General features: G+C 54.9%; 1 protein-coding gene across 1 annotated transcript; it reads left to right on the forward strand.

Annotated features, from left to right (window-relative positions):
- Positions 1-241: 241 nt before the first annotated feature.
- On the forward strand, positions 242-12,292 carry MYBPH (myosin binding protein H). The gene is made up of 12 exons (XM_026053065.1): positions 242-587; positions 858-992; positions 3,004-3,171; positions 5,532-5,620; positions 6,719-6,914; positions 7,265-7,404; positions 7,543-7,702; positions 8,156-8,292; positions 8,695-8,881; positions 10,161-10,249; positions 10,883-10,924; positions 12,215-12,292. Exons 1-12 carry the CDS (start codon positions 242-244, stop codon positions 12,290-12,292), a joined length of 1,767 nt encoding a protein of 588 aa, XP_025908850.1.
- The last annotated feature ends 690 nt before the right edge of the window (positions 12,293-12,982 follow it).

Consider the following 12,982-nt stretch of genomic DNA (forward strand, 5'->3'; position numbering starts at 1 on the left):
CCAGCTCCTGTCCTGGCTCAGTGACCTGGTTCTCCCCGCACAGCCAGCCCAGAGCGGAGACCATCAGTCCAGAGCGGAGACYCCAGACCCGGAGTGGAGACGTCTGGTCAGGAGCGGCGACCCCAGCTTCAGAGTCGATATTCCAGGACCAGAGGGGAGATCATTGGTTTGGAGCAGGGACCTCAGCCCAGAGTAGAGGTCTGAGAGCAGAAACACCCCTGGCCCCCCGAGCCTTGCAGCAATGACCGGCAAAACCACGGCCCCGAAGGGACATCCAGCCCCGAAGGGACACCCGGCCCCGAAGGGACACCCAGCCTCAAAGGGACACCCGGCACCAAAGGAAGAACCAGCGCCAGCCCCGCCTGCTGAACACGCATCTGCTGAGCCCCCAGCAGCTGAACACCCAGCAGCTGAACACCCCCCGGCCCCCGAGCACGCCCCTGAGCACCCCTCTGCAGCCCCCGGGGATGAGGCAGCTGCCACCCCAAAGGCAGAAGGGACTCCAGCCCATGAAGAGGGTCCTCCAGCTCCTCCAGCTGAACCCCATCCTCCAGCAGCTGAACCTGAGTCTGAAAAGCCTAAAGCGGGTGAGGAGGGGGATGGAAATAAAGTGAGGGGAGTCTTTGAGGCTGAGAGGGCTTAGGTGGAGGCACTGGGGTAGGGGAGGTGATGGTGGTGTGCAGTGGTGGAGGAGGAGGATCACGGGATGAAGCTGGCAAGGATAGCTGTGGAGTGGGATAGGGTTGGCAGATTAGGCAGGAAGGGGTGATGGGGGTTTGCAGTGGGCTGAAGACCAGTCCAGAGGTGCTGTGGTTGCCCTCTGACAGAGCTAACACTCTGCCTTCGGTTTATTGCAGAACCTCCCAGTCCCCCCTTGTCCTTGGCTGTGGAAGAAGTGAGTGAAAATTCAGTTACACTGACCTGGAAAAGCCCGGAGCACACTGGCAGCTCAGCCCTGGATGGATACGTGGTGGAATTCTGCAAAAATGGAAGTAGGTTTGAGCTTTCCGGCCTCGTAAGCATGAGGAGCTGAGGTGCTACCGTGGAGGGCAGGGAAGAAGCCCAGGATGGAGCTGGGTGTCATCTCACAGTGCATTTCCTGGGCACGATTCCTCTTTCTTTACACAGACAAGCTGAGTCCAAACTGTCATTTCTTTTCTCGAGGACAGCAGCTGTTCTTCAGCTCTGAAGAGCAGGTCACTGCAGGCCCCTTTAGTGTGGGGCTGAACTGTTGGGGTTCATGACCAGTGTGTCCAGCATAGAGTGTGAGGCAAAGACTAACATGCCCAAGGGCGATGCTGTCTGACAGACCTGGGGTTGGGGTGATGATTCAAGGAGAAGGAAGATGCAATTTTCCTGTATTCACTCGAAGAGAAACTCAAAGGCRTGGGGATAAGAATAGGTCCAGCTGCCTAATGAAAGAGCAACTGGCAGGCAGAAATAGCAGGTGAGTCCTGTACTTTTGAGATGAGGGATCAAGCTGTGTGGAAGGAGGAAGACCATGGTCTGCTACAGGATGGAGGTAAGCTGGGAGACGGCAGGAATTATCTGTGGTTCTTCAGTGGCATTTCTTGTTGGAGGAATGTAGGAGGTGAATGAGACCTRATTTTTGGGAGACCCCTCTTGTGAAGTCCAGTTTTAGCTCTGGGGTGAGAGAGACCCACTTTGGGTGGAGGAGGGATCTTAAAGGTGAGGCTACAGCTGGTGGACTGGTGAGGCTGGAACAGTTTGAGAGACGCAAGCATTTGGYAGGTCTGGGGAGCACGAGCCATGACCCATAGCTGTTTGCTTATTTAGCAGGTGCGATCAACACCTGTTTGGCTCTGGGAAGCTTTCACCACGGGGCTGATGGCCTTGGGAGGTGATCACATTTGGACTTGATGTGTAAGGAGGCTGTTGCACGGGAAAAGGAAAGATGCAGCCATTCCTGGAGGGAGCTGGCTGGCAATCACTCAAAGGTCACAATTTTGGATGCTCTCCTAGCTTGCTTTGGGTTTAGCTGGTGATAAGAGATACTAGTCATTCAGTGAGGACCACATGGGCTTTATAAGCTGCTGAGTTTGGGCTGCTGTAAATCTTGCCTTGGTTGGCTAAAATGTGGTGAGGTTTGCCTGAGGGGAGGGTTGGTTTTCTTGGTTTGAGTAATGCAGGTGGGAAGGCACAGAAGAGCTGGTGGGACTTGACTGGTTGCTCTGGTTGCTTGCATGGGTCACATAGTCCTTTGGTGACTATATTGTCCATATTGACTATATTTTTAGCTGAGCAACCTCTTAAAAGGCTCAGCAGGGGCTGCAGGACCTTCTTGGCTCATGTGGGAGACCTCCTGTGTCTTGGCTGTGGGGGCGAGTTTGAGAAACTGCTTCTAAACAAGGGAAGCTGCTTGGGGGCTGATAAGCATGGTGAACCCCAACAAGACTGGGTCAGCAGGAGGAGCAGATTAGCTTATTGGGTGATAAGACGGCCTTGGCAAATTCCAAAAAATGCACTTGGCTAGTCATTGGAGACCATGAAAGTCAGCCTCGTTCTGCAGGCTTGTTGGTCTAATCCTTGCAAATCCTTTATAGATTGGCTGGTGGGAGAGAGAGAACAGCTCTGKTCTTGTTTGCTAGTGAGAACAGGTTTTCTGGCTCTTTGAGCCCTGTTTGTTGGTTTAATCCATTTTTTTTTTTTTAACTTGCAAATTGCATGCTACTTGGAAAGAGTTGATAAATATTGTAATGGAGAAGAGTTCAGCATCTGAGTTTTTGGCACCCTGCAGCCCTTCGCAGGGCTGGGTGGCTGGGCTCCAGGGCGATACCAGGGATCCCATCCAATCCCTGGTGGCCAGCCTTACTTCTAAAGTCCCCTCTCAACTGGTGCATTGCATCTCTCGGTTTTTGCAAAGAAGTATTTTGCTCTTTGCAAAGATGTGTTTCTGGATTTCACATGGTGAAATTCACCCACCTCTACCGTGTGTGTGTGTGACCAAAATGACTATTTTGTACCACTCTGTTTTCGTTCTAGGCACAGACTGGACCGCTGCGAACCAGGAGCCTTTTCTTTCTGTGCGGTACACCATCCACAACCTTGCTGCTGGAGAGAAGCTCCACATCCGTGTGAAGGCGGTGAACGCCAACGGCGCCAGTGTCCCAGCCGCCTTGGAGCAGCCGGTTGTCCTCAGGGAGATCCTCCGTAAGTTGTGCCCCTGCCCTGCACGGTGCAAGTGGCACCACGCAACCYCCACTCATCTCTGCCTGCTTCCAAGAGACCATCCAGCCTTTGACTTCAATGTTATTCTCAATAACAGTCCAAAAACTGTTATTCTCACTAACTCAATAACCAATATTCTCAATAASTCGGGGCAGAGGCAGCCTTGTTTGTTTAGGTGAGGGAAGCTGAGCTGATTGTCTAGAGCACGGGAACTTTATTCATGTCGAACTCGCTAATAAATAACTTGCTCCCGTGCTTGGCAAGGCTCACATTCCTCCTCGGGTGCTGCRAACATGCCGAGGCTGATGTGTGATTATAAGGCTGGCTTTCGTTTATTCAAGGGCAAACATGGACTTCTTTTCCTGTTCTAAGAAATTATTAATGTGAATTGAAGTTTTTCCATTACTCAAAGAAAGCAGCAGATTTCTTAGCAGTTTGAAGATAATAATACTAAAAATTATTCTGGGAACGCTCAGTATTTGATAGAAAAAGAGTTGGTGAAAGCTATTGGTGCTTGGAAAGAGGCTCTGCAGGGTCCAAGCTCAGCCCCTCATCCTATGAGATGAGCCTGGYTAGGCGGGTCGTGTGTCTGCTGCCTTGTTCAAACTCCCACCCTGCCGGGCACGACCGAATTCCTCGGTGATTTGCTGAGATGCCAAAYGCACCGCTCAGGTCTCCCACTTCTAGACCTGTGGAGCCCCCGYTCTAGGATGCTGGAGATTAGTCCCAGTTGTTTGCAAGGGCTGAGATAAAAATCAGGGATCTGAAAGCCTTGCAAAATTTGCTCTTATTCCACGCTGAATTTTCTTTTGTTCTTTGTGTTTTTTGTTTTACTCTTGCTAAGTGAAGCTGTTTCTCAGCAAATGGCACTTGACTGCTTTTGAATTATTTTACATGCACATCCCTGTATGTAATATTGGATTTGGATGTGGAAGAAGACGTCCCTTGGTGCCTCTCTAGCCCRCTGCAGCCACCCCACATACACCCGTCCTGCTCCAGCCCATCTCTAACCTTCTGACACATGAAGAAATGTGTCTCATTCCCCCAGACAGGTCATTTATACTTTTACAAGGAGCAGCAGAAGGGATTTTAATAGCAACAAAGCAGAAGGCAGCAGTTTGGAAACAGATGGTGTGAGAGAAGGCAAGGGGACTGGGTAGAGAGAGCGAGCAAACTGCCACGCGCTCAGCCACAGGAATTGGATTTTTCAGGGAAAAATGGAAAAATGCCTTCCTGCACACGGTGCTGCTTCACTTGGGCCGCTCATCTTGGGCAGCCCTGTGCGGCTAAGCAAGGCACACGTGCGCAGGAACCGGGGAAAATTCTCCTGAATTAACATTCCTCCTCGGAGGCCAGGTTTCCCTGCTTAGCTCCGACGGCTAAGACCAAGTGTCCGCGTCCCTGCGTGGATTCCTGGCGCGGGGCGCACGGAGGAGAGCTCAGCTGTCCCATCTGGGAGCGCCGGGCATCTCGCTGCCCGCGCTGGCCCCGCCTGCGTTCTGCTCTCACAGCTGTTTCGGCATCGCTCACTGCGGGTTTAATTCGGGCTCTCGCCCACCCCCTCCCCATGCCGTCCCTCCCCAGAGCTAAGCTCYGGCACGTTTAATCCAGGCGGAGACRCACAGTTCTTTTATGAGGGGCTCACGTAAACCCGATGCCTCCCCAGCAGGGCTGCTAAGCAGTGCAGAGCCGGTAGGGTTACACCACAGCTATTTTCACCCCAGCAAGGAGAGATGAGCTCCATCAACATTCCCTTTTTTTCTTTTGCTTGTCTTTGTTATGTTCCCTTGGGGACATTAACCCTAGTGTTTCAGACATGGGTTTTTGCAGTTCTGCTCCTAGGTATCCCGCATCTCAGCCTCTTGGCCTCCCTGACAACACGCCTGAGGAGCCTTGTCCTTGATGGAAGTTGGGTTGCATGTCTTAGAGAAACCTGCTTGTTGAGTTGGGAGGAAATATTTTCCAACTGCGAGGTCCTGTCCTCAGGCTCAGGGCCACGAGGGCCGTGCTGTGGCAGTGCTGCTGTGATGCCTCTTCTGGCAAAGCCCATGCAGGGCAGAACAGCCTGGCCATAGCAAAGGGGCGAATGGTCCATCACGGTGGTGCCGTTGGGTTAAGCCAGGGGCTAAGGACAAACGGGGACATAATATGGGGGGCTGACAAAGGGGGTTGGGTTCCAGGGAAAAACTGTCTTGGAGGCAAGAGGGAAGGGGTGGCTGTGCTCCTGTGCTGTGTGTCCAGACGGCCAAGCAGGGGGATGCACGGGGTGGCCTGGCCTGCGTGGGGTCTCCCAGGCCAAGAGAGAACTCGCTGAGCCCACGGCACAAYGTCTGCTCCCCCAGAGCGCCCGCGGATCCGCATGCCCCGTCACCTGCGGCAGACTTACGTCAGGCGCGTCGGAAATGCTGTGAACCTGATGATCCCTTACCAGGTAGGTGGGCAATGGTCCCCCTAGGGACGTGTGGCTGCGTGGGCACAACGCAGGGGAAGGGTGGAGGGGACCATGACTGGATGGGGGCTGCGAGAGCAGAAGGGGTCACTTGCCTGCTGTGTATCCTGTCCTGAGTCTTGCCTCATGGCTGATGTTGGGGCCGGGAGAACCTGTGCAACCTCCCTGTGCTTCAGGAGYGGTGTCTGAAGCTAGCTGTGATCTGGATTCTCCTCAGTTCTCACCTCATGTGAACTGGCGGGTGTCAGCCATGCACGAGCCCCTCTCCTGTTCCTGGCCAGGGCTCAGCTTCGCTCGTGCRGGGTCAACACTGATGATGTTGGCAACTGGAGAACCTCAAAATGACTAAGACATGGGTTAAATATTGCAGCAGTCTCGGCTAATGAGCCCTGCTCAGCTTGGCCTTGCAGGTGCCTGGCCGCATGCTGCTAGGCTCTGCAGCGTGACGCTGGGCTTCCCTCAGGGACRGCAGCTGCTCTTGGAGCAGCTTCTGAATGATGGCGAAGGGGAGGCTGGCGCTGATGGGTCCAATTGGAGTTCACATGCTTGGCTGATTTATTGCACATTCTCTGGAGAAGACCCAAGGTGTTTCCACCACAACATCTGTAGAGCAGGGGAAGGAAGCAAGGGGTGGAAAGTTGCCCCTGTAGGTGAGGGACACGTCTATGCCATTTCTGGATGGCAGCTGGGAGGCATCGCTGGCSGCGCTCCAGGCATGAATCAGCCCTGGGCACTGAATACAAGCCCCTATGCCAGGCTTGAATCTGGGCTCAGAGCCTGGCAATGCGAGCTCAGGTCTATCTGCAAAGCCCTGGGTAGGGCAAGCTGGGCTTGCTCTGGGGCACCTTCATGGACCAGTGCAAGAGCATCAGCTCTGGAGCCTGGCAGCTTCCAACAGTGGGGCTAGCTGCGACCAGCTGTAGTTTCTTCCCTGGGTACGAGGGTTGGGAGATGCTGTACCAGGCCACAACGGTCTGGACAAAGGTGGGTGGCTCTGCTCGCCCTTCCTTCCAGCAGGACGGGATGGGACCATGTTCTCAAGCAGCTCCTAACCTGCCTTTCCCTGCCTGCCTGTTCCAGGGAAAGCCACAACCCCAGGTGACCTGGACCAAGGACGACCAACCCCTAGACACCAAACGCGTCAACATCCGCAATGGGGAGAAGGACACAATCTTTTTCATCCGTGAGGCCCAGCGCAATGACTCTGGCAAATACCAGCTCACCATCCGGGTAAATGGAGCAGAGGACAAAGCCATCCTGGACATCCAAGTGATTGGTAAGATGGGGAATGTGGCCCTGCAAGGTCACTCCTATTTGCTTACGGTGAGATGCCCTCGAGGTCTCATTACTAGGGGCAGCTCCTGTACTAGACGGGAAAAGAGAGAGCCAACAACAAGGTGGGCGACTGTGGGCTTGTTCTTCTAGTGTGTAGAGGACTCTGGTGCTGATTTGTCCTAATTGAGGACGCAGGGTTTCTGTTTGCCCGTGTCCTTGTGCAGAATTCAGCCAGCTTTGTGCATTGCAATAGGACAAGAAGAGAGTAGAGGCAGGACGCAGGGAATGGTCAAAGGGCAGGATTTGGGGGGCTGGAATTAGGATGATACTCATGAGGATTTGCAATTGCAGAGCCGCCAGGTCCCCCCCAGAACCTGAAGCTGGTGGATGTGTGGGGCTTTAATGTGGCCTTGGAGTGGTCCCCCCCAGCAGACAATGGCAACTCCGAGATCAAGGGCTACCTGGTGCAGAAGTCAGACAAGAAGAGCGGGGTGAGTCTGGGCTCTTCAGGGAGCTGAGTGCCCTGATGTGCTCTGCAGAGGGAAGGGAGGAACGGCTGCTGTTGTCTCCCCACCATCACGTTGCTTTGAAGAGTCTGCCTTTCCTTACTGCTCTCCCTTTCCCCCCAGAAATGGTTCACGGTGCTGGAGCGCTGCACTCGCACCAGCTGCACCATCTCTGACCTCATCATAGGGAATACCTACTCCTTCCGCGTGTTTGCCGAGAACGCCTGTGGGATGAGCGAGAAGGCAGCCATCACCTCCAGCCCGGCCCACATCCAAAAGACAAGTGAGGACAGGGCCCTGGTGCTGGGAGGGGTCCTCTCTCCTTTGGGGAAGGCTGGTGCGGTGGCCAGGCTGCTGGGGAGGATCAGGGCATGAACATCCTGGCCCCAAGCCAGTGGACTGGCCCAAGGCAGGAGACCCAAATGGGTTGTGGGGTCCCTGGCACCAGGTTCGCTTCCATAGATGTGCTGCACCACAGCTGGCTTAGAGATGGGCATCCTCGCCTTGCGAGGACCTTGCACTGTCCACACTAGTGCCAATGTGTCATGGTTGCATGAGGAGACTGGATAGACAGGACTGTTGAGAGATGAAGACAAGTTTCTGGAGTCAGGCTAGGTGCTGTTTGGCTTATTCTGTGAGGGAGCAGAAGTACTTTGGGATAGCCTGGGCTGAGTTCTCCTGAGCRTGCACCTGGTTAGCGCAGGAGACCCAGCTAGCTGTTGCCCTCATTTCCTAGAGACCGTTTACCAGCCTCAGAAGATTCGCCAACGAGACATGATGGAGCCTCCAAAGTTCACCCAGCCGCTGACAGACCGAACCACCACCCGGGGCTACAGCACGCACCTCATCTGCTCTGTCCGGGGCTTCCCCCGGGTCAGTGGCTGAATCTCTCCTCCTTGACCATCATCTGTGCATGTGGGTTTTGCTAAGGGCTGGAGGTGCTGGGTGCTGGCTGCTTGTATTGGGTTAGGGTTTAATTTACGTGGTTGCAGCTGCCCTCCAACACAAACCTAGGCAAGTCTGGGAGTGGTTTCACAGTGGAAGTGTGGACCAGGTTCCCTTCTAGCTGTGTCTCTTCCTTCTGCGCTGGGGAAGAAGTGTGGGGCAGTCGTTAGAGCTCAGGGCTGGTAGATTTGGCTKTTCACGTTGCTCCTCAATGCTGATCCTACTGGAGCTATCAGCTTTAGACAGGACCTGGATGAGGTAAGGAATGGCTGTGGGAGGTGGCTGTGTTTTGGGACTGATTTCTAAATGAACAACTCTGCTGCCTTCCAGCCCAAAATCATCTGGATGAAAAATCAGATGGAAATACGGGAAGACCCCAAGTACATAGCAATGATTGAGCAGGGCATCTGCTCCCTGGAAATCCGCAAGGCCAGCCCTTTTGATGGGGGTGTCTACACCTGCAAAGCTGTCAACCCCTTGGGGGAAGCCTCAGTAGACTGCAAACTTGATGTGAAAGGTAAGSTGGACTGGGGAAACTGAGGAACAGGCCCAGGAATCTCCTTTCTTTTCCCATTCTCCCTTTTGCTGTGTTCCTTTTGCAGTGGCATGGTTTGTCTCTGTTTTATATTAAGAATCCAGGCGATGGATGAGTCTCAGGGCATGGGCCAACCTTCGTGCTTCTTGGCTTTATGATCTTGAGCATTCTTTGGTCTTGAAATCCTCTTCTTCTCATTTATGGCCCAAAAGTAGGGACAAAACCAGAACCTGTTAAGTTGAAGGACCAGAAATGCTGGTGGAGGCCATGAGAGTCGCCTGCTCTTCACCAAATCCACCAGGACTCTGCTGTGCCCCATGTCACCTGCACCTCAACCTGCAACATGTGCCCCATGTCGCCTGTGTATGGGAACTGTGCCACGATGACCCCAAAGCCAAAAGCTGCCTGCCCCATGGCCAGGACAGCTGGCTTGTGAGGGACAGTCCCAGCACCCTGCCCAGGATGACCACGTGATTGTCCAGAGCTGGTCAGAGGAGCTGGATGACACAGGAGGCTGGTGTTCTTTGCCTGGTTGGTGCTGGTGYCCCCCACTGTCCTCGCCTGCAGTGCCAGCACAGCTGGAGGACAGCCAAGGAAAGGTCTCAGACTCCCACCACGACCWGCAAGCACCACGTCCATCAGTCATGTGAACATCTCAGTTCATATTCRGTCCATATTTGCAGGTGGATTTTTCTTGCAGCCTCAAACTGTATCCGCCAAATGCGGATTGGGTCACGTCCCTGTCCCCCATGCCTCCTTGAACAGCTACCAGCACCCTGGGCTGATCCTGCTGGGTTGACTCCTCTTTTGTGTCACCTCTGCTTCCCATAGCCTTTCCTAGTGAGAGTCAGGGACGTGTTGATCCCCTGGCTGCAAAACGWCTGTGTTTCCAGAGCAAACTCCACTCTGGGACACCGTGCACCTTCCCTACAGACCTGACACCATGGTAATGGGCTCAAGGATGCCAGAAGGGATTTGTGCCTGGCTTCTCCCGGCTTTCCTCGGTGCAAATTGAGGAAATACAGTGTGCAGACCCCGATCAGGTTCCCTCCTGCAGGCATCCCGCGGCTTTTCCGTGTTTCCCTAATACCAGCTCCTTAAGCTGGATGTTACAGCTGCCATATTAAATGTCCCTAGGCAGAATGGCAAAGAGCCCTTCTTGGCTGGGTGACGGGCCCACTTCACCAAGGACCAGGGTGCCCTGATTTATGTCTTGGGGTCCTGCCCAGGCTTTCCAGCTCACATTTCCCTGCTTCAGCAGAGTGTCGAGGCCAGTCCTGTGCGGAGGTGCCCTGCTTGGTTTACCCCCAGCTCTTCTGGGCCGTGCAGCCCCACCTGAGGACACAAAAGGTTGCATGCCAAGTCCCCAGACTGCACCAATGTGTCTCGAGTCACGGTGTCATTAGACGCGTGCTGGTTTTTCTTACCTCTCCACCCGTGCAGATATGGTCCCAGCACACAGTGGCCCCAAGACACAACCTGCCCTACTTTCCATGCTTGCAGTGGGCGAGATCTGGCTGGCATCCAGCACGCTATGTCCCTGCTGCAGCCGTGGAGCTTTTCAGCAGGTTGTGGGGTGCGCACTGAGCTGTGCACGGCCGGTGTCAGGGCTGCAGCGAGCACCGAGCCGGGYGGCCGTGGCCACGCTGCCCTGCAGGCAGGGCCGTGAGTGCAGCCGCGYGGGCAACGCGGCCAAGGCGGCAAGGAGGCTGAGAGCAGCTTGTTGTTCCCCTGGGGACACGAMGCTCCTGGAGACTGTCCACACTGAAGTTCATGCTTGGGCTTGGGGGTGGTCTTGGAGACAAAGCAGCTGGGAGGAGGCAGCAGTGACGGTGTCTGTGCATGCTCATGGGGGGTGGCGTGTTTAGGAGCACGTTGGTGCGTGCACATGAGCAGATTTGTCGTGTTCTGGCTCACTTTTAGAAGAAAGGGGGTGAGGTGATGGGAGCTCAGGCGTTTATGATCTGCTGTGTTTTCCCACAGTGCCCAAGTGATGATAATTCAGAGAGRGAGATGAAGAGTGAGGTAGGTCCAGGTTGTGGCTGTGGGATGGAGGGAGGGCGGATTAGTCCATCAGGAATGGAGCACTTTGAGCGACCTGGATTTAGCCCTTGTCAACTGTCTTGACTAGCAGTGGGATTGCTGCAGGGTCTGAGGCAAACCTGCCCCTTTCAGGGTGCAGGGAGGGTGGTAAGCGTGGCTGGAGAAGGGGATGCATGTGGACACTGCTGGGCCTGGCAGGCAGCAGGGTGGCAGTGGGGCAGAGCCTGGGCTTTGCAGGCAGGATTTYGAGCTACAGGACTCCAGGACTGATTGCACAGCGGGGCAAGTGTTGGAATTGGGGGCAGGTAAAAAGAGGAGGGGTGGTTCCAGGGGAAAAATGGAGCTGAAGGCTGGCCCTGAACTTTGCAGGGTTTGGAGAGGATCAGGTTTCCAACCTGATCCCAGACCACCAGTCTCCTGGCATACCCGTGGCAGCAGTGACCTTGTCGGGACTCAAGTCTCATTCCTTTCTGCTGCAGGTGGATGCTGCAGCTGACAGCCCAGCCACCGCTCGGTTCTGCAGCACGAGGAGATGCTCCTTGCCATGGCCTCCTTAGCCTGTGGGCCTGTCCCCTCCTTGGCAGCATCCCCAGGTGGCCCGTGTGTCCACCCTGCCACCATGACACAGTCCTCTCTGCACGTGTTGTTAGCTGTGACAATAAATCCATTTGAGGAGATGCTGGTTCTCGTTAAAAATGTTCTGTCCTGTCTGTTGTGGGGCCAAGGTGGGGGGATAGATTGGGGTGGGAGGACACAGCTGCTCTAGGCACATGAGTGGAGGAGCTGGGTTTAAAACTGGAGAAGAAAAGTCTTGCTTTGAGAAACCAAACCAGGCGCAATTCAACCAGGTGGATAAAAGCTTCCTCCTGGAGCTGGCAGGGCATAAAACAAAAATAGCAACGTCAGAAGTGTCTCATGTTGACCCTACCTCATCAAAGCAGAATACCTTCATCCTCGTCCTCCAGGTGAAGGGGGAGCAGCCGTCCAGCAGCTCTTCACTGCCTGGGCACTGTCATCCCYCTCCTCGTGGCAAGAGGCAGCCAGAGCAGGACACGTCGGTTCATTATCGTGAGGTGCAACTGACCCCTTTAGCTCTCAGTAGCTCAGATGGAGAGATGAAGCCTCATCCCTTCCAGCTCTGAGACAATCCAGGTCAGAGGTTTATTAACAGAAGGCCCAGACACATCCATCAGATTGACTAAATGYGCTGTTAACCACGGCTCAGGGCTGCGGTTTAACTCCTCCATCAGCGCAGCCGTCCTTCTCGGGCAGATGGGCCATCACGCAGATGAGAGCAGCAGCTCTCGCGCCCTGAGCCAGCTTTCCATGGAGCTGCATCCTTCATCCTGAGCGAAGAGACTGCCTGCCCTCAGAGAGCACCTCCAGCTGTGTCCCAGTGTTGGCAGCACCTTCCTGGTGCCCGTGGCCAGGGCAAGGGGAAGCCGTGTGTGGTGCCACCCGAGCCCAGCCAGACCCACCAGGCTCAGGGCTCCCGCCGCTCACTCATTGCAGCGCTGCCTGCGCTAGAAACCCTTCCCACCATCAGAGGGCAATGCTGCATTAATTTTTTACGCTGCCTGATGGTTTATTGTGCTGGTTGGGGTCAGCGATGCTGCCACGGCCACAGCGGGCAGGGTGAGACAACCTCCGACATCCTCCTGCACGCTCACGTGCAGCCTCGGCTACTGACAGGGCTAGCCCGGCCCCCTCGACGTCGCCGGCGTCGTGGCTCGTGGCTGTGACCTCGGGGAGCCTCGGGGAGCAGGGCTTTCTTAGCGGGGAGGTCACAGCCCCGAACAGCGTTTCTGASTGTACGGTGTTGCACGGTATGTCCTGTTCAGACGGTCCTTACAGTCTTTAGAAGGTGACAAGTGTGCTTGTGACCCCGGGGGGGCCAGGGAGGAGAGCAGCCTCCACGTAAATGAGCTCTTCCCAGGAAAGGGCCAGAGGGCACAGAGTGGGAAAATCCACTAGATGTTTTTTCTTCTGAAAGCGATAATCCGAACGGCTTTGAATTTGTAAGTGTCTCAGGCTGTATGT

This window comes from Nothoprocta perdicaria, unplaced genomic scaffold (genome assembly GCF_003342845.1).
Source record: "Nothoprocta perdicaria isolate Ctin4 unplaced genomic scaffold, notPer1 scaffold_97, whole genome shotgun sequence".
NCBI lineage: Eukaryota > Metazoa > Chordata > Aves > Tinamiformes > Tinamidae > Nothoprocta > Nothoprocta perdicaria.